At 47.1% G+C, this 25,243-nt stretch overlaps 1 protein-coding gene across 36 annotated transcripts in view; it reads right to left on the bottom strand.

Annotated features, from left to right (window-relative positions):
- The window catches only part of SORBS1 (sorbin and SH3 domain containing 1), a 201,964-nt gene that overhangs the window by 104,080 nt on the left and 72,641 nt on the right, over window positions 1–25,243 (bottom strand). For 7 of the 36 annotated variants that reach the window (XM_081005359.1, XM_081005390.1, XM_081005393.1 and 4 more), the window contains exons 1-4: window positions 21,796–22,223; window positions 15,673–15,728; window positions 8,957–9,028; window positions 1,469–1,564 (exon numbers count right to left, since the gene is read on the bottom strand). In XM_081005359.1, the coding sequence (XP_080861485.1) occupies window positions 1,469–1,564; window positions 8,957–9,028; window positions 15,673–15,728; window positions 21,796–21,830 (259 nt within the window). In that variant the 5' untranslated portion in view covers window positions 21,831–22,223. Of the gene's footprint in view, window positions 1–1,468; window positions 1,565–8,956; window positions 9,029–15,672; window positions 15,729–21,795; window positions 22,233–25,243 lie in introns of those variants that run through there. The other 29 variants (XM_081005366.1, XM_081005391.1, XM_081005364.1 and 26 more) reach the window with 20 other exon arrangements.

The following is a 25,243-nucleotide window of genomic DNA, read 5'->3' as shown; positions in this document are numbered from 1 at the left end:
GCTTTATTGGCCGAGGGAGCCGGCGTACAGCTTCTGGGTCATGTGGCATGGTGAACCAGACCAGCGCATGGAAACGCCGTTTACCTTCCCACCAGAGTGGTACCTATTTATCTATTTGCACTTTGATGTGCTTTCGAACTGCTAGGTTGGCAGGAGCTGGGACCAAGCAATGGGACCTCACCCCATCGCAGGGATTCAAACCGCCGACCTTCTGATTGGCAAGCCCTGGCTCTGTGGTTTAGACCACAGCGCCATCCGCTTCCCTCTATAGTTAAAACTAGAAGTCGGCAAATGTATCCCTCTCTTTTTTTGTTCTTCAAAATATGGCAAACCTAATTTATTGATTTAGGAGGGTCGCCCTCCTAAATCTTTAACAATATACAGTGGAACCTCGGTTTTTTAACGTAACCTGTTACAGACGTCCATTCAACTTACAAAATGTTCAAAAACCAAGGATCAAAGGGCTGTCAGCAAGTTCAATTGGGGGGGGGGATGAAAAACATGCCTCGGAAGCCGTTTGACTTTCAAGGCGCATTTGAAAAGGGAAGCATTCAATTCTGGGTTTTCGGCATTCGGCTTCCAAAACGTTCAGCGGCCGAGTTGTTCGAAAACCGAGGTTTGACTGTATAAAGGTAAAGGGTAAAGGGACCCCTGATCATTAGGTCCAGTCGTGACCGACTCTGGGGTTGCGGCGCTCATCTCGCTCTATAGGCCAAAGGAGCCTTGTCCACAGACAGCTTCCGGGTCATGTGGCCAGCATGACTAAGCCGCTTCTGGCGAACCAGAGCAGCGCATGGAAACGCCGTTTACCTTCCCGCCGGAGCAGTACCTATTTATCTACTTGCACTTTGATGTGCTTTTGAACTGCTAGGTTGGCAGGAGCCGGGACCAAGCAACGGGAGCTCACCCCATCACAGGGATTTGAACTGCCAACCTTTCGATCAGGAAGCCCTAGGCTCTGTGGTTTAGACCACAGCGCCACCCGCGTCCCTGTATAAGCAAGCACAATTGATTGTATAAGCAAGCACAATTTTGAATTAATTGGTGAAAGGAAAGAGGAAGAAGTTTAGGTCCCAAAGCAAAATAAATAAATACATGTGTGCGCTGAAGTGGAAATGAGCAAAAGGGGGTGACCTGGCCGTGGTCTGCTTGTGCCCTCACTAAATTCCTATCCCTTTCAAAATTCACCAGACAGTCACTACTGAAGCAAGTGGAGGCCTGATCGTAACTCTCTCCTCCCTCCTCCATGGTAAATTATCTTCAGAATGGCTCTCTGGTGAACTCTGCTGGCATATTTGTTGTTCTGGTCTAATTTTATAGAGCACTGATGAAATGTGGTGGGGGAGGACGGTGCAGAAAAACTATTCTAGCAACCAGGAGGCAAAGCAAAAGACCTGGGAAGAATATATGGAGAGAGGACCAAAAATAAAAAAATAAAAGAGAGAGAGAGGGAGAGAGAGAATTATACCTGTCGGCAACACTAGACCAGGAGAAGTTTTCACTTTCTTCACGGGAATTATTTTAACAGCAGAAACAGAGCGTGAACATAAAGGGACATCATTCGCTGCAAACATAAAAGGTACAGAAGATGGTGCGTCCAAGTCGGGAAGAAACAAAAGGGGGAGGGCATGTGGGGAAACATGACATAAAGTATTCAAACAATGTCAGAAAACTTGATAATTAAAACATTAGGCTGTCATACGCATCTCTCTCCCCAACACAGACCAAGAAGGCTTTGATTTCCAGGCAGTCTGGAAGAGGAGACTTGTAGTGCTTCTCTGACAACTCCAGGAAGGAGACTAGAGAAATGAGGGTAAATTTTCCCTCTTTCTTATCTCCCTGAGATATGCTCCTGCTGGTGCGAGAAGGCCCAGGTTTAAGACTGGTTACCAGTCCCAATATTCAGGGCCAGATTTAGGTTTGATGAGGCCCTAAGCTACTGAAGGTAATGGGGCCCTTTATATGTCCAGCTGTCCTTCGTCAGCAACAAATTGTCACTGTTTTCTAGGGTTGAATATATGCTATATGGTAATTTATGGGCCTAAAGGTAAAGGTAAAGGGACCCCTGACCATTAGGTCCAGTCGTGACCAACTCTGGGGTTGCGGCGCTCATCTCACTTTATTGGCCGAGGGAGCCGGCGTACAGCCTCCGGGTCATGTGGCCAGCATGACTAAGCCGCTTCTGGCAAACTAAAGCAGCGCAGGGAAACGCCGTTTACCTTTCTGCCAGAGTGGTACCTATTTATCTACTTGCACTTTGACGTGCTTTCGAACTGCTAGGTTGGCAGGAGCTGGGACAGAGCAACGGGAGCTCACCCCGTGGTGGGGATTCGAACTGCCAACCTTCTGATTGGCAAGTCCTAGGCTCTGTGGTTTAACCCACAGCACCACCCGCGTCCCTATTTATGGACCTAATAGTTATCTAAAGCCATTTGCACATAACAAATAGGAGCCTACACAACACAGAACACTGTTGCTGTATGTAGGTTTTATTTCATTTGTTTTTTATCTTATATTTTGGAAATGCACATCCAGTTTTTTTCCTTTAAATTTTCTTGGGGCCCCCAGGAGAGTGGGGCCCTAAGCTACAGCTTGTTCAGCTTATACGCAAATCCGGCACTGCCAATATGTTATTGTTACAGTGTGTGTATGTGCACCTGATTCTGGCGGATGTCCTTTTCCCTGAAATATACCCACATCTTACAGAAAGGGGAAGGGTTTTTCCTCCATTTTGTTTAGCTGCTCCACATACATGCTCCACCGCCAACCCTAAACCCTCTCTCCACAATGTTCACTATAAACTATAAAGACACAGACCAATCACCTTTCTCCCCCTGTCTGCCTTCCTTTTCCAGTCCTCTCTTCCTTAACCGACACCGTAACATTCCTCGCCTCAGCAGCAGACTACATTTATGAACTCGGAGTCTGCTGAATATCTGTCTTCAACACCTTTCCCCTCAACCGCCAGAGTGGAACTCATAGCTGTCAACTTACAGATTTGAAAATAAGGGATCAGCAGCCAAAATAAGGGATTTTCCTAACACAGGTATGTTCAACTTCTGAGCCCCTCCGAGCCAAAGGCAGAAAGCCCAGCCAGCAGCCAAACGAAGCCTCAAGCGGTGGTTCCCACAGCGCAGCAACCCAGCAAAGGGGATGCAGCAAGGAAAACCACTGTCACCTCTCCGCTGGGAAGCGCTGAGCAAAGGCGAGTCCCCAGGCAACGCAGCCGATTTGATAGGCACAAGGCATGCAAGCTCCACCCCCCCAGTCATTCTTAGACTCCTTATTGGGTGAGCAACGCAGCCAAGCAACACAGTTGGCGCCTCCCTCCTCGCTGGCCGGCAGGGAGGGAGGGAGAGGAGCTGCTTCCTTTGAAACCTGGGAAATTTAAGGGACATCATCAATAAGGGACAGCAGAGGGACACGGCGCTGGGATAAGGGACTTTCCCACCAAATTTGGGACAGTTGACAGCTACAGTGGAACTGGGGGCTGCCCACATTAAACAACTGAGAAATCCAGGATCCCAGAAGAGCTGCAATTTGACAGCAGCGTGTCAACTGCCCCCGCCCACCCTAAAATAACATACAGCTGCAAAAGAGAGCAGCTATTGCCTTTGGCATTCAGTGTGAACCCAGAGGTTCGCTGTCTTGAGATGAGCTGCTATAGGGTCTCTTTTCTCAATCCCCTCAACTTTCTGCAAGTCTGGAGTGAAGCGTTCACTAGACAGCAGCAAGCTCTGCTCACCCTCAGCCATATTATTGACAATGCAGCATCACTGTCTGAAACAATTACTGCTTGTTTGCCAACATGCGTTGCACAGAAGAAAGCATCTTCAGTCTGGGTTATAAACTGCTTGAAAGGTTAAAGGTAAAGGTAAAGGGACCCCTGACCATTAGGTCCAGTCGTGACCGACTCTGGGGTTGCGGCGCTCATCTCGCTTTATTGCCGAGGGAGCCGGCGTACAGCTTCCGGGTCATGAGGCCAGCATGACTAAGCCGCTTCTGGCGAACCAGAGCAGCGCACGGAAACGCCGTTTACCTTCCCGCCGGAGTGGTACCTATTTCTCTACTTGCACTTTGATGTGCTTTCGAACTGCTAGGTTGGCAGGAGCTGGGACCGAGCAACGGGAGCTCACCCCGTTGTGGGGATTCGAACCGCCGACTTTCTGATTGGCAAGTCCTAGGCTCTGTGGTTTAACCCACAGCGCCACCCGCGTCCCATGCTTGAAAGGTTACGTCAGAGAAAACTTTAGTCTATACAGTAGTACCTCTGGTTGTGAATGGGATCCATTACAGAGGCCCATTCGCAACATGAGCAGAACGCAACCCGCGTCTGTGCAGATCACGATTCGCTGCTTCGGCACATGCAGTGATGTCATTTTGTGCGTCTGCGCATGCAGAAGCAGCGAAACCCAGAAGTAGCCCTTTTCAGTACTTCCAGGTCGCCGCAGGATGCAACCTGAAAATGCTCAACCTGAAGCAAACGTAACATGAGGTATGACTGTATGTGAAAAGCTCCAGAACTTATCATTTTGAAATACAGTGGTACCTCGGGTTAAGTACTTAATTCGTTCCGGAGGTCTGTACTTAACCTGAAACTGTTCTTAACCTGAAGCACCACTTTAGCTAATGGGGCCTCCTGCTGCCACCATGCCACCAAAATACGATTTCTGTTCTCATCCTGAAGCAAAGTTCTTAACATGAAGCACTATTTCTGGGTTAGCGGAATCTGTACCCTGAAGCGTATGTAACCCGAAGCGTATGTAATCCGAGGTACCACTGTACTGCTGACTTTGGCAATAAGCAGGATTGCATGGGGACTATTTCACAACTGGGACGCAGGTGGCGCTGTGGGTTAAACCACAGAGCCTAGGACTTGCCGATCAGAAGGTCGGAGGTTCGAAGCCCCACGACAGGGTGAGCTCCCGTTGCTCGGCCCCTGCTCCTGCCAACCTAGCAGTTCGAAAGCACGTCAAAGTGCAAGTAGATAAATAGGTACCGCTCTGGTGGGTAGGTAATCGGTGTTTCCGTGCGCTGCTCTGGTTCACCAGAAGCGGCTTAGTCATGCTGGCCACATGACCCGGAAGCTGTACGCTGGCTCCCTCGGCCAATAAAGCGAGATGAGCACCGCAACCCCAGAGTCGGTCATGACTGGATCTAATGGTCAGGGGTCCCCTTTTCATTTATTTCATAACTACAGGCCTCTCTGAATTTATATGTGTCCAATTGACATGTGAGCATGCGCTTACTCATCACACTGAACCTGGAAGTGACTTTAAAAATGGCAAGAACAGCTCCCAATGGATTTTTTGTTGTTGAAACGTGGCACAGAAATATTCAAGCAGCGTATTCAACTAATGAATCGTTGTATATGTAGCATCTGAACATGGGTATAGAAAGAAACTCTTTGTTACCATATGTAGCACAGATCTCACCTCTATAGGAAACAAGGGAAACTGTGTGGCAAGAATGCAGAATAAAATGGAAACGCCACTCATGTCCTTATTTTTAACCCATTAACCTATGTGTTCTGGAACTCTGGAGAAAAGCTACCAAGGAAAAACGGATAAAATAAACCAGGAGTCACAATACCATGTGGTAAGCAGGCTGAGACCCCACCTGTCCGCGGACTGTCTCACCAGAGTGGTGCTTGGACTACTGCAATGCGCTCTACGTGGGGCTACCTTTGAAGGTGACCCAGAAACTGCAATTAATCCAGAATGCGGCAGCTAGACTGGTGACTGAGAGTGGCCGCCGGGAACACATAACACCGGTCCTGAGAGATCTGCATTGGCTCCCAGTACATTTCCGAGCACAATTCAAAGTGTTGGTGCTGACCTTTAAAGCCCTAAACGGCCTCGGTCCTGTATACCTGAAGGAGGGTCTCCACCCCCATCGTTCAGCCCGGACACTGAGATCCAGCGCCGAGGGCCTTCTGGCGGTTCCCTCATTGCGAGGAGTTTACAGGGAACCAGACAGAGGGCCTTCTCGGAAGTGGCGCCCACCCTGTGGAACGGCCTCCCTTCAGATGTGAAGGAAATAAGCAGCTATCCTATCTTTAAAAGACATCTGAAAGCAGCCCTGTTCAGGGAAGTTTTTAATATTTAATGCTGTATTGTTTTTAACACTCGATTGGGAGCCGCCCAGAGTGGCTGGGGAGACTCAGCCAGATGGGCGGGGTATAAATAATAAATTATTGTTGTTGTTGTTGTTGTTGTTGTTGTTATTAAATACAAGGTAGGGAGCCTTACTCATTTCCCCCCAAAAGGCTATACAACTTTGGGGGAAAGTGGATGTTAGATGCACACTATCAGCGGGTAAGGTCAAAACATGCACATAAACCATTCAGAAACAGCTCACTCACTACTTGCCCACACATTCATTTCTGCATTGCAGGGGGTTGGAATAGATGAGCCTTAGGGGTCCCTTCCAACTCTACAATTTGATGGTTCTCACACATTCAGCTCACTGGTTTCCATGCTGCATGCTGAGAAAGGTATTTCCTTTTTTTTTAGCATAGAAACAAAGACAAAGACCTCTTCCTCCGCCCACAACTCAGTAGCAGGACTCAGCCATGCTTTTGAGCTGTAATCTCCTATCAGCTGAGCTTGGGGCAGGGGGGATATTACCAGGAAGGGAGGCATAAGCCAACCTCATATGAAGTCATCCACCCTGCCATGACAGTGTCATATGCAAGGGGAATACCTGGGGGGACCGAACTACACATTACACTGAACACAGCGGCTTCTGTGTTTTTTGTTTAATCCTTTACAGACATAACGGGACGCGGGTGGCGCTGTGGGTTAAACCACTGAGCCTAGGGCTTGTTGATCAGAAGGTTGGCGGTTTGAATCCCTGTGACGGGGTGAGCTCCCGTTGCTCGGTCCCAGCTCCTGCCAACCTAGCAGTTTGAAAGCACGTCAAAGTGCAAGTAGATAAATAGGAACCGCTCTGGCGGGAAGGTAAATGGCGTTTCCGTGCGCTGCTCTGGTTAGCCAGAAGTGGCTTAGTCATGCTGCCTACATGACCCGGAAGCTGTACGCTGGCTCCCTCGGCCAATAAAGTGAGATGAGCGCCGCAAACCCAGAGTCGGCCACAACTGGACCTAATGGTCAGGGGTCCCTTTACCATTACCATTACAGGCATGGGACGAGGAACTGAGACTGCAGCAAATCCTGAATTCTGAACAGGGCCCTGATGCGGAATGGATTGAGGCAGCTCCAGATCAGCCAGAAGTGCTCTGGATAACATCCAGAGCTCAAAGCACTCTTTAATAAAGCCAGACTTAGCCCTCCTCCAAGAAGCTGCAAAACAAAACAGCACCTCTTTCTCTGCAACTGAGCAGGGAGTATTTTCAATATGCAGGGCTTGAGCTGGCAGTGTATTAGCATCCTTGGCACTGTAAGCATGAGGCCAGGAAGGACGGGGTGTGAAGCTGCAGGGAAGCCTCAAGAGATGCATCTGTACACAAGCACATTGGACAACTTCTCTTAACTCCACGGGGGACTATTTGGGTTCCCTTGGGGTTTTTCTGAGTTGCCTTCCTTCTTCAAAAACAGGCCAACTGCTGCATCAGGCAAACTGTTCCTCTACAGTGGTACCTCGGGTTAAGAACTTAATCCGTTCTGGAGGTCCGTTCTTAACCTGAAACCGTTCTTAACTTGAGGGACCACTTTAGCTAATGGGGCCTTCCAATGCCACCGCCACGCGATTTCTGTTCTCATCCTGAGGTAAAGTTCTTAACCCGAGGTACTACTTCCGGGTTAGCGGAGTCTGTAACCCGAGGTACCACTGTACATTAATACTCTAACTTTTTTTTTACTGATTTGGGGAAATTTATTGCTCAACTCTCTCCTTGAAATTTATTTACATATACGTGGATTTCGCGAAAGTAATATCGCAAAGAAAACCCGGCAACCGCCTCCTAAAGCAGGGAAACTCAGAGAGACGGCTTTTCCATCTTCCACAACTTATATTTGTTTTTAATGGTTTGTTTGCTATTTTTATTGCCGTTGCTTAGAGATGCTTGTGTAGAAGGTGGTTAATATACTAATGCTACTAATAATAATGTTTTGTATTTCTATTCAACATAAGGTAATAATAATAACAATAATAATTTATTATTTATACCCCGCCCATCTGGCTGAGTTTCCCCAGCCACTCTGGGCGGCTTCCAATCAAGTGTTAAAAACAACACAGCATTAAATATTAGAAACTTCCCTAAAGAGGGCTGCCTTCAGATGTCTTTTAAAGAGAAGATAGCTGCTTATTTCCTTCACATCTGAAGGGAGGGCGTTCCACAGGGCAGGCGCCACTACCGAGAAGGCTCTCTGCCTGGTTCCCTGTAAACTCACTTCTCACAATGAGGGAACCGCCAGAAGGCCCTCGGCCCTGGATCTCAGTGTCCGGGCTGAATGATTGGGGTGGAGACGCTCCTTCAAGTATACAGGACCGAGGCCTGTATACCTGACCGAGACCAAGGTAAAGGTAAAGGACCCCTGGACAGTTAAGTCCAGTGAAAGGCAACTATGGGGTTGTGGCGCTCATCTCGCTTTCAGGCCAAGGGAGCCGGTGTTTGTCCACAGACAGCTTTCCGGGTCATGTGGCCAGCAGGACTAAACCGCTTCTGGCGCAATGGAACACCGTGACAAGTGCCAGGGCGTACGGAAACACCATTTACCTTCCCCACGCAGCAGTGCCTATTTATCTCCTAGCACTGACGTGCTTTCAAACTGCTAGGTTGGCAGGAGCTGAGACAGAGCAATGGGAGCTCACCCCATCACGGGGATTCGAACCGCCGACCTTCTGATCAGCAACCCCAGGAGGCTCAGTGGTTCAGATCACAGCGCCACCCGCGTCCCCTCTATTTTTATTGCTGTTGCCTTGAGATGCTTATGTAGAAGGTGGTTCATATACTAATGCTACTAATAATATTTTGTATTGTTATTCAACATACCTCTGTCTTGTCCATTACTGCCCAGTACCAGGCCATTCACAACAGTGCTTCCAACTTCAACTTCTTTGCATTCTGAAACAAGAGCAGAAATGATCAGCATCATTCTCATGCTGAATCCACAAGGACAGGAAAGTGTCTGAGGTGCCCACTGTATACGGAAGATGCAAGAGCAAGGAACAGGAAACAGAATTGGAGCATGATGTCCCGTGCAATGGGTACCCTAGTTCAGGGAAGGGACACTCAAGAAAAATGCAAATTGTCTGCCCTGTGGGTTAAACCACAGAGCCTAGGACTTGCCGATCAGAAGGTCGGCGGTTCGAATCCCCGCGACGGGGTGAGCTCCCGTTGCTCGGTCCCTGCTCCTGCCAACCTAGCAGTGCGAAAGCACGTCAAAGTGCAAGTAGATAAATAGGTACCGCTCCGGCGGGAAGGTAAACGGCGTTTCCGTGCACTGCTCTGGTTTGCCAGAAGTGGCTTGGTCATGCTGGCCACATGACCCGGAAGCTGTACGCCAGCTCCCTCGGCCAATAAAGTGAGATGAGCGCCGCAACCCCAGAGTCAGTCACGACTGGACCTAATGGTCAGGGGTCCCTTTACCTTTACCTAATATTGGAACATACCATAAAATCATTTAATCGGTCGTTTCCAAAAGATCATACTCATTGCTCACATTCATTCAATCTCTCCTGCTCAGAGTTTCCAGCAGCTTTTCCGTTCTTTTCCCAAGAGGTGTTGTGCCCTTAATTACTAAAGGTTGATAATGGGACAGGTAAAGCACAGCCTTTCTCACCGATGACCACCCTAGCCAGCGAAACTCTGAACCTGTTGAACGGCTGCCTCCCACACAGCCGTTAAAAGATGTAGAGCATTGTGAAAGCAAAGGTGGCATAGCTATTTTTAACACTGTGCATGCCTCTCTCCAGAAAAGGACTCTATCATTCCAGGTTGAGTCGGCAAAGGAAGTACATTAAGGAGGAGGGGACTAACTGAAGAAGGGCAGTGGCGACTGACTATCTGGTGAGTTCAGTTCAGGGTTCTTGTGGTAATGCAAAACCCTTTGGGCAGCAACAACAGAAGTGTACAGGTGAAACTCAGAAAATCAGAATATCGTGGAAAAGTTCATTTACTTCAGTAATTCAACTTAAAAGGTGAAACTAATATATGAGATAGAGTCATGACATGCAATGCGAGATATCTCAAGCCTTTATTGGTTATAATTGTGATGATCATGGCGTACAGCTAATGAAAACCTCAAATTAACCATCTCAGAAAATTAGAATATTAAATGAAATCAGCAAAACAAGGACTGCAAATAGAGCAATATTGGACCTCTGAGAAGTAGAAGCATGCATATGTACTCAGTACTTGGTTTGGGCCCCTTTTGCATCAATTACTGCCTCAATGTGGCGTGGCATGGATGCTATCAGCCTGAGATTGTTAATTTGGGGTTTTCATCAGCTATATTCTAATTTTCCGTGTGTGTGTGTATGTGAGACAGAGAGAGAGAAAGAGAGAGAGAGAGAGAGAGAGAGAGAGAGAGAGAGAGCTAAGGCAGAAGAGTACTATCCTTACTGGTGAGCCAGAGCAAACAAAATAGAGAAAGAAGGAAGAAGAGAAGAATAATTTTCTTGCATTCTCCAATGACTCTTGCAATAACCCCTGCCTTCTCTGAGGGCTGCCTTGTTCTCCCTTCCACACACAGTCTTCTAGAGCCGGTCTAAACAGCCCCTTAACTTTTCCCCAAAGCCAAATTCTCGTGAAACCAATTCTGGAGTAAATGCTCAGATGAGGTTTCTTTTTCTTCCTTATTACTGTCTAGGTACCTCCACTCCAGCAGCTGTAAGGAGGAACGGGATATCTTTGTGGAGAAGCTGCTCTTGATGCACAAATCCCGATATACTCCCAAACGTCAGCAGAGTGTCTTGACACCTTTACAAGTTTGCCGCAAGTGTATGGGGAGGTTTTCCTTTTGCACCCCCCTCCAGCAAAAGGGAGGATCTCGTTTTGATTTAGCCAAGATTAATCAAGATTCAGGCAAGGTTTATCAGGACCATGGAGAGCATTCAGAGCTACATAGTTCTTCACACACCCAAGTGTTGGTAACAGAGGAATGTTGTCTCAGCAAAGAGCAGCAGTTATCTGAAACCTTATTAAAGTCCAGCTAGCCCGTTCTTTAGTTGGCCCCATCTCCAAAGAGAAGTTGTCTCTTTTAATTCTTTCCTCCTATTGAAAATGAATTTCAATAGGGACAAATGTAAGGTTATGCAGTTAGGCAGGAAGAACCAGATGCACAAATATTGGATGGGCTTACTAGCAGTACATGTGAACAGGCTCTAGGGGTCTTGGTGAACCACAAGCTTAATATGAGTCAACAGTGTGATGCAGCAACAAAAAAAGCTAATGCTATTCTAGGCTGAATCAACAGAAGTATGGTGTCCAGATCAAGGGAAGTAATAGTTCCAATCTATTCTGCCTTGGTCAGATCACACCTGGAATGCTGTGTCCAATTCTGGGCTCCACAATTTAAGAAGGACGTTGACAAGCTGGAATGTTTGCAGAGGAGGGGTGTGGCGATCACACACAGGGCCCCCGGACGTTTGACGGTCTATTGACGGTCTTCAAATAAAAACATCTTGAAGGTCCCAGGCCTCAGAGAGGTTAGGCTGGCCTCAACTAGAGCCAGGGCTTTTTCGGCTGCGGCTCCATCCTGGTGGAACGCTCTGTCACAAGAGACAAGGGCCCTCCAGGACTTGACATCTTTCCGCAGGGCCTGCAAGACAGAGCTGTTCCACCAGGCCTTTGGTCAGGGCGCAGCCTGACTCCCTCCTTTGGCAATCTTTACAATACTTTAGTTTATGGTTGCCATCAATTTTGATTTTAATTAATTCTTTGATGTTTTTATAATGTTGCACTATTTTAGTGTTGTTAGCCGCCCTGAGCCCGGCTTCGGCTGGGGAGGGCGGGATATAAATAAAATTTATTATTATTATTATTATTATTGACCCTGTGCCACCACTGCAATTGTTTTTTCCGCTGCCACCACCCCGTATCTCACGGGGACACACGGAGTCCAGTCAGTTGTTAACATTAACAAATAATCAAGTTTATTTTTAAATGCAGGAACAAGCTTATGGTTACAGATACTTTTTCTTGTCAGTTTCTTAGATCTTAGTTCCTAACAACTTCAAACTGATTATTCCCAACTATCTATCTGACTGCACCTGACAATTCCTCTCACTCTCTCACAATACAACTCTACCAACCCACACCTAATCCTCCCTCTTCCTTCTTCAACTCCCAAACCTCAACTGACTTTCAAAACCTCCCACTCTAACTTTTACTCCACCCCTTGCATTCCCACTGGACAATCACATCACACTCATTTAACCCTTTCCTTATGACCCATCCTAGGAGGCAAAAGCCACACGGGGAACCAAGATGATCAAGGGTCTGGAAACTAAGCCTTATGAGGAGCGCTTGAAGGAGCTGGGCATGTTTAGCCTGGAAAAGAGGAGACTGAGAGGAGATATGATAGCCATCTTCAAATATCTCAAGGGAAGAGGGAACATGGTTGCTTTCTCCTGCTCTGGAGGACTTGAACCAATGGCTATAAGCTACAAGAAAGGAGATTCCGATTAAACATTCGGGAAAAACTTTCCGACAGTAAGAGCTGTTCGGCAGTGGAACAGATTCCCACGAGAGGTGGTGGACTCTCCTTCCTTGGAGGTTTCTCAGCAGAGGTTGGATGGTGCTCTCTGTCAGGGATGCTTTAGCTGAGATTCCTGCATTGCCGGGAGTTGGACTAAATGACTCTTGGGTCCCTTCCAACTCTACAATTCTATGGTTCTGTAACTGCTGCTTCAAACAGGCTGGGAAGGTGTAATCTCTTCTGCAAACCTATCCTCAGAGCCCAAGGATGGTAGACGAATCATGCCCTCTGGCTAGGAGAGCATGGGAGGTGGTAGTGAAACATTGCTAATAACAATCTATTTTTTGAGACACATTCCTGAGAAGCTAATAGGTAGTGCATTCATGAGCATTGTGTATGCCTCGAAGAAGAAGAAAAAATCTCTCTGGAGTTGCATGTCCTCCAAACATCAGAGAGGTTGTGAAAATTAATTACACTGGCACCAGGTGATGAGAGTACATGAATGGGAGGACATAAGAAGGGCTCAGCTGGTTCAAGCCCCAAACCTGGCACTCTGTTCTCAGGGTGGCCAGCTAAATTCCATGGAAAACCCACAAGCATATTCCCACCAATTGCGGTTCCCACCAATTGTTTTTTCCCCTCCTTCTTTTTATTCAAAATTAAAACAAAACATATTATCCAGAAACATATCATCCTTATTCCCCCCCATTTTTCCTCCCTCCCCCCACACAACCCCCCCACCCCCCGACTTCCCTCAGTTCCAGTCTTTGATTTCTCTAGAAATGCTGTTTTCTGCATGTTACACAGTTGTATAGATCCTCAAACTATTTAGCTGATTATTATCAATAAAAAGTTTGTGAATGTTTATTCAAAACCAGCCAAAGACGCTTTGTTGCGTCTTCAAATATTTTGTAAAGGGTTCCCATTCATCTTTAAAGTCACAGTTATCCTTGTCCCGTAGCTTGTATGTCAGTTTTGCCAGTTCTACATAATCCATCAATTTTTCTTGCCATGATTCTTTAGTTGGGGTTTCTTCAGTCTTCCATCCTTGTGCTATTAAAACTCTCGCGGCCGTTGTCACATACATGAAGATGTTTTTCAGCTTTTGGGGCAGATCTTTCCCTACAATCCCTAACCGGTTCCCACCAATTGTTAATCAGAGTCACAGTGCTTCTGACAGTGGGCAAATGAGAACACTGTTGAGTTGAAAAGATTACCAGGGAGCTTAAGTCGTTGTGAGCTTACATCACAACAAACAGCTTAAGGCTTCCACCTTTAACACATTTCTGTTAGCGGCTGAAAAATCTGCACAAAGGGACACAAAGAGTTAACTCGGCAAAAAAAAAACAAACAAACAAAAAAAACACCATAGTGTAATTTGAGCAGACTGGCTAATATTGCTCTTTCCCCGCCACTGAAGGAAAATGAGAAAGCCGTTTCTACTTTTCTTCTCCCTGATCTGGTGAGTTCAATCATAGAGACTGCTACACTGTGCTGAGACTTCAGTTTTGCAGGAGCAGCCTCCAGCCTCTAGCCGAGGACTGTTCTGGGACCTCAAAATCAAACTCGGCTAATAAATTAGATGCCTTGGAGATCAAGGGCACAACCGCATTTAAACAGCAGCTTAAAGGAGAACCCACACTCACAGTTTATGCCCACTTCTTGCAGAAGATAAGTATACGGCTTAAAATATTTGCATGCTTAGGGAAATGTCTTATTTGACATCTGAGGCAGCCTTGCCAGACTTGTTGTTGATCTTCTGGGCCTTTTTGGAATTCTAGGTCAGCTGCGTTCCAAGCAGAAAAATTGTCAACATCTAGTCAACATCAGGTTCCTCGCCCTCAGTCTAGCTACTCCGTAAGGATGCTGTTCCTGGAAGCTAGGGGTGCAGGTACCGGTCAAATGTGATACCTGAAGTTACTCCTAGAATGCTGGGATGGTTCTCTGCATGCTTCCGGCAGAATACATTATGGTTAACAGACGTCCCTGTTTCCCGGGGACAGTCCCCGGATTTACAAATCTGTCCCTGGACAAAATCCGTCCCCGGATTTCATTTAATGTCCCTGGATTTATATTTTAAGTGTTGTAGATTTATTAGTAGGGAATGAATGTTGTGTGATTGGTTCAACAACACAAGATACATCATATGGGAAGAAGAAGAAGAGTTTGGATTTGATATCCCGCCTTTCACTCCCCTTCAGGAGTCTCAAAGCGGCTAACATTCTCCTTTCCCTTCCTCCCCCACAACAAACACTCTGTGAGGTGAGTGGGGCTGAGAGACTTCAGAGAAGTGTGACTGGCCCAAGGTCACCCAGCAGCTACATGTGGAGGAGCGGAGACGCGAACCCGGTTCCCCAGATTACGAGACTACCGCTCTTAACCACTACACCACACTGGCTCTCATATGGGGAGTTCCAGCAAGCCAAAATGGCAGGCGCCACGGCAGCGAGCAGCTCTTGAAGCCAGCCAGAGCCAACTGCGCTACCAGGATGGTTCCCGGCTGCTGAGACTGCTGCTGCCACTGCCGAGGGGAAACCGGGGATGCCCGGTGCATCAGCTGGGGGAACGGCTGACACCCCCACACCCCCACGACCCAAATCGAGCCGGGAGCGAGAGCACCCGGCCGACTGCCCAGCGGCGCTCTGGGGACAGTAAAAACCCCGGAGCCGACGCAGGGAGAAGGAGGAGAGGAGAAGGAGAAGGAAGAAAGAGAAAGAAGGAGGAGAAAAAAGAGGGAGCTCCGACCTTGCTGTGCCACCGCTGCCGCTAAGGAGGAGAGCACCGGGAGGGCAAGGACATGTGGCCGAGCCCAGGCCCAACCCGAGCCTACCCCACGGCGGCTAGTGCTCCAAGAGAGCAGGCCAGGACCCAGAGGAAGACTGCGCGACAGAGGAGACCACAGAAGATAAGATATTACTTCTTTCTTTATTTTTTAAATAATTCAGTAACAATTTTTCTGTTTTAAAAAAGTGTCCCCGGATTCTTTGAAAAAAATCTGGTAACCTTAGAATACATCATTCACAAGAGGACAAGAGGTGGAAGAAAACAACAGGGAGAGCCAACTTACCAGAAGTCATCGTGCCAGAGGATCTCGGCTTCTCCACATGTGAATTCGGATCCTCTCTGTGAAATGAAAGACAGGAAAGGTCACAAGTGTATGTCAGTAGCCTGGATAGCTCAGTTGGTTAGAGCATGGTGCTGATCATGCATAGGTTGCAGGTTTGATCCCTGCATGGGACAGCTGCATTTTCCTAAATTGCAGGGGGATGGACTAGATGATCCACAGGGTCCCTTCCAATTCTACAGTTCCATGATTCTATGCCCACAACAACTAATATAACATTTTGCCTTTCTACAGTAGGCTAGCTTCTATGAGCAAGAGACACAAAGAGAGGCTTGGAGGACCTTATTCAGCCCCAACTCCTGTTCTATAGTGCTAAAAACAGTTTCAATATAAAAAAAGGTAAAGGTGAAGGATCCTTGGATGGTTAAATCCAGTCAAAGGCAACCATGGGGTTGCAGCACTCATCTCACTTTCAGGACGAAGGAGCTGGCGTTTGTCCACAGACAGCTTTCCGGGTCATGTGGCCAACAGGACTAAACCGCTTCTGGTGCAAAAGAACACCATGACGGAAACCAGAGTGCATGGAAACACCGTTTACCTTCCCGCCGCAGTGGTACCTATTTATCTACTTGCACTTTGACGTGCTTTCGAACTGCTAGGTTGGCAGGAGCAGGGACCAAGCAATGGGAGCTCAGCCCGTCGCGAGGATTTGACCCACCGACCTTCCAATCAGCAAGCCCAAGAGGCTCAGTGGCTTAGACCACAGCGCCACCTGCATGTTTCCCACAGTAATGGTGTCGTGTTACATATGCAAGAGCTAAAAACGACGTAAGGTCTTATTGTGGGATTGCTGCGTAAGGTCTTATTGTGGGATCATTCTGCTGCCGTGATGTGCTGGCTCTTTTTGCACATGAATTTTTGCGCATGAAACATGGTGAGTGGCAGCAGAGCTGCCATGGATGCTGAGATTTGAGGGCTCATCCAGACTTCCATTTGTGAAAGGTTTCTAAGCATGTGTTCCAGACACAGGCCAGGTTTTCCACACTGTTGTTTGCTCCAATTCAGCAATAAAACACTGGTTTTCCTAGGGAAAGGGCTAGGAAAGAAAGAAAGAAAGAAAGAAAGAAAGAAAGAAAGAAAGAAAGAAATGCTCAGATGCGAATCTTTAAAGCCCAGACATGTGCCTGAAAAGCGCAGCGCAAAAGGAAGTCTGGATGCACCCTATGAATGGCTATATTCTCTGTTGCTTGAAGAAAAGCTAAGGTTAATACTTGGGCTCAAAAGGGAACTCAGAGGGCATACATTCTACAAATGTCCTCCATTTACTTCCCCCACCCTCTTTACCATCTGTTAGTGTTTCTTGCGGGTGGCGCTGTGGGTTAAACCACAGAGCCTAGGACTTGCTGATCAGAAGGTCGGCCGTTCGAATCCCCAAGATGGGGTGAGCTCCCGTTGCTCAGTCCCAGCTCCTGCCCACCTAGCAGTTCGAAAGCACGTCAAAGTGCAAGTAGATAAATAGGTACCGCTCCGGCGGGAAGGTAAACGGCGTTTCCGTGCGCTGCTCTGGTTCGCCAGAAGTGGCTTAGTCATGCTGGCCACATGACCTGGAAGCTGTACGCCGGCTCCCTCGGCCTGTAAAGCGAGATGAGCGCCGCAACCCCAGAGTCGGCCACGACTGTACTTAACTGTCAGGGGTCCTTTACCTTTACTTAGTGTTTCTTGCAGATGCTCTAATGTCCTATTGGTAATGCCCAGTTAAGAGTGAGGAACATGGCTGCTTCCACTGCAAACATTTTGCTCCCCTTTGCAGCCCTAGCCCCAAATCACCGAACAATGAAATCACATTCAACGAAGCCATAGCTTAAAGTGACATTGTTTTGCTGCCAGAGTTGCCCACAGCTGCGACTCCATTACATCAATACTGGGGCCTTTTGGAACAGGGGTCCCATGGGGGCAAGCTGCTAAGAAGCAAACTAATGGAATGTCCTGCTCTTTTCCCCCCTGGAAAACACCGAAGAATAAGGGAGGGAGATGTTGTTGGCGTCCCCGTTTCTGCTGATAAAAGAATGCATTCACTTTTGTCCCGTTCATTCCTGGCCTTTCTACAGCGTTGATACATTTCGAGAACGCATCTCAGCATCCTGGTCCTGAACACAGAATGAAAGAGTTATAGACTTGTGGTTAAAATGTGGCTTTGGTGGCTGGATCTTTGTTGCTAGTTAAATGAACAATGGGAATATATTCTTAAATTACTTTCAGCTCGCAGCCTATCCGCTGGTGGACGTCTTGTGGGTTAGCAAGTTTTTCGTCTTCTTCCCCAGTTCATATTCCTCAGCACTAAAACACAGTGCGAATTGTGTTGTTCTTTGTATTTACTGTATTACATTTCCCCCTACCCTTCCCTCCAAGGATCTTTATATGGTTCTTCCCGTTTTGAAGGGACGCGGGTGGCGCTGTGGGTTAAACCACAGAGCCTAGGACTTGCTGATCAGAAGGTCGGCAGTTCAAATCCCCAAGATGGGGTGAGCTCCCGTCACTCGGTCCCTGCTCCTGCCCACCTAGCAGTTCAAAAGCGTGTCAAAGTGTGAGTAGATAAATAGGTACTACTCCGGTGGGAAGGTAAACAGCGTTTCTGTGTGCTGCTCTGGTTCGCCAGAAGCGGCTTAGTCATGTTGGCGACATGACCTGGAAGCTGTACGCCGGCTCCCTCGGCCAATAAAGCGAGATGAGCGCCACAACCCCAGAGTCGGTCACGACTGGACACAATGGTCCCTCTACCTTTACCTTTACCCTGTTTTGAAAGGCAGCTTAGGAGAAATGTGCTTTCCTTCTTATCCTGTTGTGCTCCAGAGAGACAGAAAGCCTCCATGTGGGTTTTGTTTAGGAATCAGAAGTCGTGCTGGCCTATTCTGGACAACTGAATCAATCTAGGCACTAGCTGCTTAAAAATGAAAGAAAGAAGTAAAAGAAGAATGGATTCTAAAGTGAATGGACTATGCAGAACTGGCGGAACTAACGGCAAAACTAAGAAACCAGAATGGCAGGCTATTCATGGAAGAATGGAAGCCCTCTTTGGAATATCTGAAAAAATATATAATCAGATGAAATCGCGAGCAGGATTTGAAACATGAGGAGTGGTAGAAGGTTGATAATACATGAAATAGAATAATGTGCCTTAGGCGAAATGTTGGTTAGAATGCAATATTGTAAATGGGATGGGATTAAGAACAGTGTGGAGCCAACGCCAGGAAGTCAAGGTTTAAAGAGAAATGTATAATAAATTTGGAATCTGGAATATATATGTGAACATTTTGAAGTTTAATAAAAAATTGACTAAAAAAAATGAAAGAAAGATGCCAACAACCTTGGCCCGTGTGGATAATAATGCAATGGTGTGAAGAAAGCAACCTGAACACTTATTTTTAAGAAGTATATCCTACTCTCCCAGTATTCTCCCATCCAAGGGAGTGATAAGGTCTGTCTGTATCTGCTTAATTTCAGCAATGATACCACACCAGCTGCTCCCAGACCATTCATTTCTCCCCATAACCAATACAGTGGTACCTCGGGTTATAGAGGCTTCAGGTTACATACGCTTCAGGTTACAGACTCCGCTAACCCGGAAGTAGTACCTCAGGTTAAGAACTTTGCTTCAGGATGAGAACAGAAATAGTGCTCCGGCGGCGCAGCAGCAGCAGGAGGCCCCATTAGCTAAAGTGGTGCTTCAGGTTAAGAACAGTTTCAGGTTAAGAACAGACCTTCAGAACGAATTAAGTTCTTAACCTGAGGTACCACTGTATTTTTTTTAATGTATTGCCTTTTTTCCAATTCAAGCCATAAATATATTCCAGAGCAGGTCTTTGGCCCTTGCTACAAATCATGACCACCTTCATGGATCACTGCCTTGCCGTGGCGAAGGGGCTTGAATAAGTCAGAGAAGCTATGAACTATGCCGCGCAGGGCCACCCAAGATGGACAGGTCATAGTGGAGAGTTTTGACCAAACGTGATCCACCTGGAGCAGGAACCGGCAAGCCACTCCAGTATCCCTGCCAAGAAAACTCCATGGACAAAGACAACAGGCATATAGAGCCTGGTGTGCTCTGGTCCATGGGGTCACGAAGAGTCGGACACGACTAAACAGCAACAACAAATCATGACATAAAACTACTCCCATGGTTGTCCTTATGCATATTGGGGAGGGGGTGTGTGTATCACACATTGTAGTGACTCTTCATTGTCATTAAAGGTAAAGGGACCCCTGACCATTAGGTCCAGTCGTGACCGACTCTGGGGTTGCGGCGCTCATCTCGCTTTATTGGCCAAGGGAGCCGGCATACAGTTTCCGGGTCATGTGGCCAGTATGACTAAGCCGCTTCTGGTGAACCAGAGCAGCGCACGGAAACGCTGTTTACCTTCCCACTGGAGTAGTACCTATTTATCTACTTGCACTTTGACGTGCTTTCGAACTGCTAGGTTGGCAGCAGCAGGGACCGAGAAACGGGAGCTCACCCCATCACAGGGATTTGAACCACCGACCTTCTGATCGGCAAGTCCTAGGCTCTGTGGTTTAACCCACAGCGCCACCCGTGTCCCTTCATTGTCATTACACATAGTAAATAACACCCCAAAGTACAACTTCCTATCATGGGGACTATTTCTTCCCTCCCATAAACAAAAACCACCTGAGCATAAAAACACCAGACTTTTTTGGGGGGGGTGTTACATTATCTACCCCAACTAATGTTTAATCAGAGGTTGAGTATGCCAGACATTGGCCTGCTTCACACAGGCAAACAGCCGAGGTAAAAATTGTCCTAAACCATTTTTTTTTTAAATTGCAGACCAGTCTGACCTCCAAAATCCAAAGCACAGGTAAATTATAGTGATTAGCAACTAGACTGGTAAGGAGAAAATGTATAAAGTTCTTTATATGTGATATTATCTAACTGTAACAATTAGTCTGCTATTCAATCTGTAATAGGACAATGTCATGTAAAAAATATCAGCCACATTGTATTGCAAACCTCTACAACATCCCTGTAAAGTAGGTCAGTAATTTGTTCTTGTATTGCCGCTGGAGGACTGCCTAAGCCTGCCTAACAGGTTAATGACAGAGGCGAGGTCTGAATTTGGGAAGGCCCAAGTTGACGGATCACTGCGCTTGCCATTATGACAAGAAAAACCCTGCAAAAGGAATGGCACACCTCCAGGCATCTCACAAGTCTCCTCGCATAACCCTTGTCAATCCTTTGGATGTGTGATAGCTATAGCCCTCTGTAGCTCTGACCAGCTCCAAGCCTTCTAAAAAAAATCAGAAACTCTCTCAGCAACAGCTGCAGTTGAGCAATGCCTCAAAACCAGGACGGGACTAGAAATTAAACTATACAACGCAGGCTTATGATGCGGCACCCACATCAATGCAAGAGGCTAGAAATATTTATAGTGGTACCTTGGTTCTCAAACTAAATTTGTTCTGGACGTCCGTTCCAAAACCAAGGCGCGGTTTCCCATACAAAGTAATGCAAAATGGATTAATCCGTTCCAGACTTTTAAAAACCAACCCTAAGACAGCAAGTTGACATGGATTTTACTATCTAACGAAACCACTGATGCATAAAATGAAAGTAATAAACAATGTATTGCAGTCACGCAATCAATCAATCAGTAGCTGAACTGGGTTCCACGCAGTCACAAAAACAAAACAAAAAGAGCCGCAAAAACAAAAACGCAAAATAAATAGCAAAAACAGACCTCAGCATAACACTCAAAACGGAAGTGCGGCAGTCAAATCGGAAGCGTAGCACTCAAAACAGAGCATGTTCGGCTTTCAAAAAAGGTTCGCAAGCCGGAACACTTACTTTCGGGTTTGCAGTGTTTGGGTTCCAAGTTGTTTGAGTACCAAGGCGTTTGAGAACCAAAGTACAGTGGACCCTCTGGATACGAACTTAATTTGTCCCGGGAGTCCATACCCCGAAAAGTCCGTATCTGCAGGCGCCACTGCTGCGCACACGCACGGCGCGATAAAACGCTTCTGGGTTTGCCACGTTACCCGAAGGTAACGTAACTTGAGATACCACTGTACCACTGTACTAGAGAGCTAAAATTGGACACACTGCCCCCTTACCTTTGGTTAGGTTCTTCTACCAGAGCAGGTGCCATATTCGGCACTCCTCATTTCAACTGGGGCATAGAGAGTTATCACCCTGAGTCCGAAGCATGCTGTGTGTGTCCTGCTTGGCTGAAGTGTAGGAAGAACTGGCATCAGGAAACCGTCTTCCTGTCCTTCCGACACCTTTAAATACTCCATCCCACCCCCGGCTGTGCTTTATAATTAGAAGAGCTCATCTGAGTCATGTCATTGGCCTCGTCCTCCTCCTCCTCCCAGCTTGCCTGGCACAGTCCCCCTCTCACGTGGACAGCAGCCAGAACCGCAATTCTTTTCGGCAGATCGGGGTGGAATCGGTGGAGAGGGATTCGCCGGCTCAAAGAGGAGGAAAGGGGGGAAGAAGTCCTTTGCAGAAACAGTCGGCTGAAACCAGGATGTGTCGCATGAGGAAAGCAGGCAAGCTCAGCCTCGGTGTGATGGTGGCCAGAGGGTGGCCGAATGTCGTCATTTTCAAATAACCGGCATCTACTATGCATGCCACCCGTTCCAGCTCTATGGGGCAGGGATCACACCAGCTGTCAGGCAAATATTTCTACAGTCGTCAACAGTGGCTCAGTAGGAGGAGGGCTGTGGGTTTTGTTTTCTCTCTAGCAATGGGGAATTCGCGGTGGGTTGTTGTTGTTTTTTTCCCCTGGGTGAATTTTCTGCAGAAACTAGAGCTTGTGTGGTTCCAGCATCAGGCCAGAGCCTAGGTGATCAGCTTTCAAATCTCCGCTCAGCCCACTGGGTGTACTTGGGCCAGTCACCATCTCCTGGCCTAACCTACCTCGCAAAATTGTTGTGAGGATTCAATGGAGGTGGAGGGAGAAGCCTGTACACATCAAACTCCATGGAGGAAAGTTGGGACATAAAAGTAACATTAAATAAATGAACAGGAAATGGAAACAGCTGGAGCCTTTAGCTCACAGTCTCTCTCTGCAGAATTGAAATTGCAAATATCTTTATAGGGGGCGAGGAGAGAATTGACAGCAACCACGGCAGGGCTAATCCAAGGAAGAATCAGGACCGCCTGGACCAGAAGAAAATTCCTTGCATGGGAATAACTTCCACATAGGAAACTTATGCTCCTGTACTCAAAATATTCAGTGGGGTTTGACACATGGCAAAATATTTCTGCTTCACCGCATACTCACAGGGAAGAATCAGCTACTAGTCATAGCTTGCCTCTGTGTACATTGGGAAGCACATATACATTCACCAAACATGACAAAAATGCAGGCCGGATTCTCACGCTGCCTTATGCAGAAGTGACTTGATTCTCATGTAATGTGACTCTCGGCATAAACCTCAACAAGCTTTGACCACGCTAAGCCTCTGCTATCTTAACCCACTGTAACCTAAGCCACTTTTTAAGGCCTACAACACAATCCTCTTAGACGCCGGGGGGAGTTGCAGTACTAGCCTAAGCTGCCCACCACCCACAAGGGCCAGCCTTGACATACCTGACCGGTGTTTCTCAAACTTAGGTCCCTAGCTGTTGTTGGACTACAACTCCCATCATCCCTAGCTAGCAGGGCCGGCGGTCAGAGAGGATGGGAGTTGTAGTCCAAAAAGAGCTGGGGACCCAAGTTTGAGAACCACTGTTAGACCTAATGATGTCTTGACCTTAGAACTTGCTCCTGACCTCTTGACTGATTTGATAAGACAAAAACCAAAAAATATAATCCAGAAACAATGGAAATGATTATGTAGACAAGGATTAAATGTAGAGTATTGGCTGTGTTTAGAATAGATTTATGAAAGATTTAGAAAACTTATTGATTAGAATATTTGTGTGAGATTGTATGGGGGAAATGCGGAATAACAGATGCAGTCTTGCTTAAAATGCATATAGGAAGTGCAGTGTAAGCGATGGAAGTCAATGAAATTTAATCATTATTTTCATATTGAGATATTTGTAGAATAAACTTGGAAGAAATTCTTCCAACTTTTTTCCTTCTTTTTTCTTTTCTTCTCTTTTGTTCCTTTTTTCATATAAATGTGCTTATCTGAAAGAGTATGTATGTATGTATTTGCAATATTTTGCTTATATTTTGTAACAATTATGTTAAATAAATAAAAAAGAAAAAAATACAAATAGAACTTGCTCCTCCAGCCAAGCAACTTGTCCCTCACGATGGGGATCTTCTGCCCAGGTTCTGTTTCCTTGGAGCTTGACTCCTGCCTGGTTGTGACTATGTAGGAGCCACTGTTGGCACTCTGCTTTGGACTGACTTTGGACCAGCAGTTGTGGCTGCTATCTGAAGACATTGCATTGTCAGGGGTGAGGTGGTGTACGGCAAAGAAAGAGGAGATGGCCTAAACTGAGGATTACATGCTTTTGAATCCTGAATAGTAATACAGTGGTACCTCGGGTTACATACGCTTCAGGTTACAGACTCCGCTAACCCAGAAATAGTACCTCGGGTTAAGAACTTTGCTTCAGGATGAGAACAGAAATCGTGCAGTGGTGGCGCAGCGGCAGCAGGAGGCCCCTTTAGCTAAAGTGGTGCTTCAGGTTAAGAACCGTTTCAGGTTAAGAACGGACCTCCAGAACGAATTAAGTACTTAACCCGAGGTACCACTGTATTTGGTTACGTTCCAGGTAAGTTAGGGCTTCTAAGGGGACACATTTAAAGGTGTTCGGAACACCTCTGGAGCTCGTAAAAAGAATCAGCAAGAATTAGATCAGATACTCGCTTCTTCTACCCTTTCCAAATGATCTTTCCTCATCAATAAATGACATATAATGATGCCCAAAGCAACAACTCAGTTGAGGCACTTGTTCCCTGGTCCAACCTGGTAGGGCACTGACACTTGAGAACAGCCGTCAGCTGGACAAACTGGGTGGCCTGGCGCTTATTAGGGGTTTGTAAACAGGCCTGAGACAACTTGTCTTCACGTAGTATAAATGAGGCCTATTAGGATGCCACGAAAGTATGTGCTGTACTCTATGCAAAAATAACAGCAAGAAGACTCCAGAGTGACCCGGGGAGAGATTTAGAAGGGGCAGGCGGAGAGGCAGTAGGAAAAGTCCAACTGCAAAGAAGAGAGGTCTGTATTCCAGCAGGGCTGTCCTTAAGACCTGCTGGTTCCCAAAGCTAAGAAGGCACAAACGAGGCTTCTAAAGGACTTCCCAGGTGGAAATGCCAACCAGCGACGGAGGAAGCCTCTTGGGTACCAGGGGCGGCACGCCCATAGGGACACAACGCCCATGACAGCCCATCCCACCCGCTGCCTCCCCCCCTCAGCTGTAGGGTGGCTGAGGCCCCTCCATGGTTGTCAACCGTCCCTTATTTGGCGGGAAACTCCCTTATCCCAGTGCCATTTCCCGCTGCTGTCCTGGATTGATGATATCCCGTAAATTTCCCGGGTTTCAAAGAAAGCAGCTCCTCTCCCTCCCTCCCTGCCGGCCAGGGAGGAGGGA

Source organism: Podarcis pityusensis, assembly GCF_964106645.2.
Source record: "Podarcis pityusensis genome assembly, chromosome: 5".
In the NCBI taxonomy this organism is placed as follows: Eukaryota; Metazoa; Chordata; class Lepidosauria; order Squamata; family Lacertidae; genus Podarcis; species Podarcis pityusensis.
The sequence above is the reverse complement of the archived record's forward strand: the minus strand, read 5'-3'. Positions and strand labels throughout refer to the sequence as shown.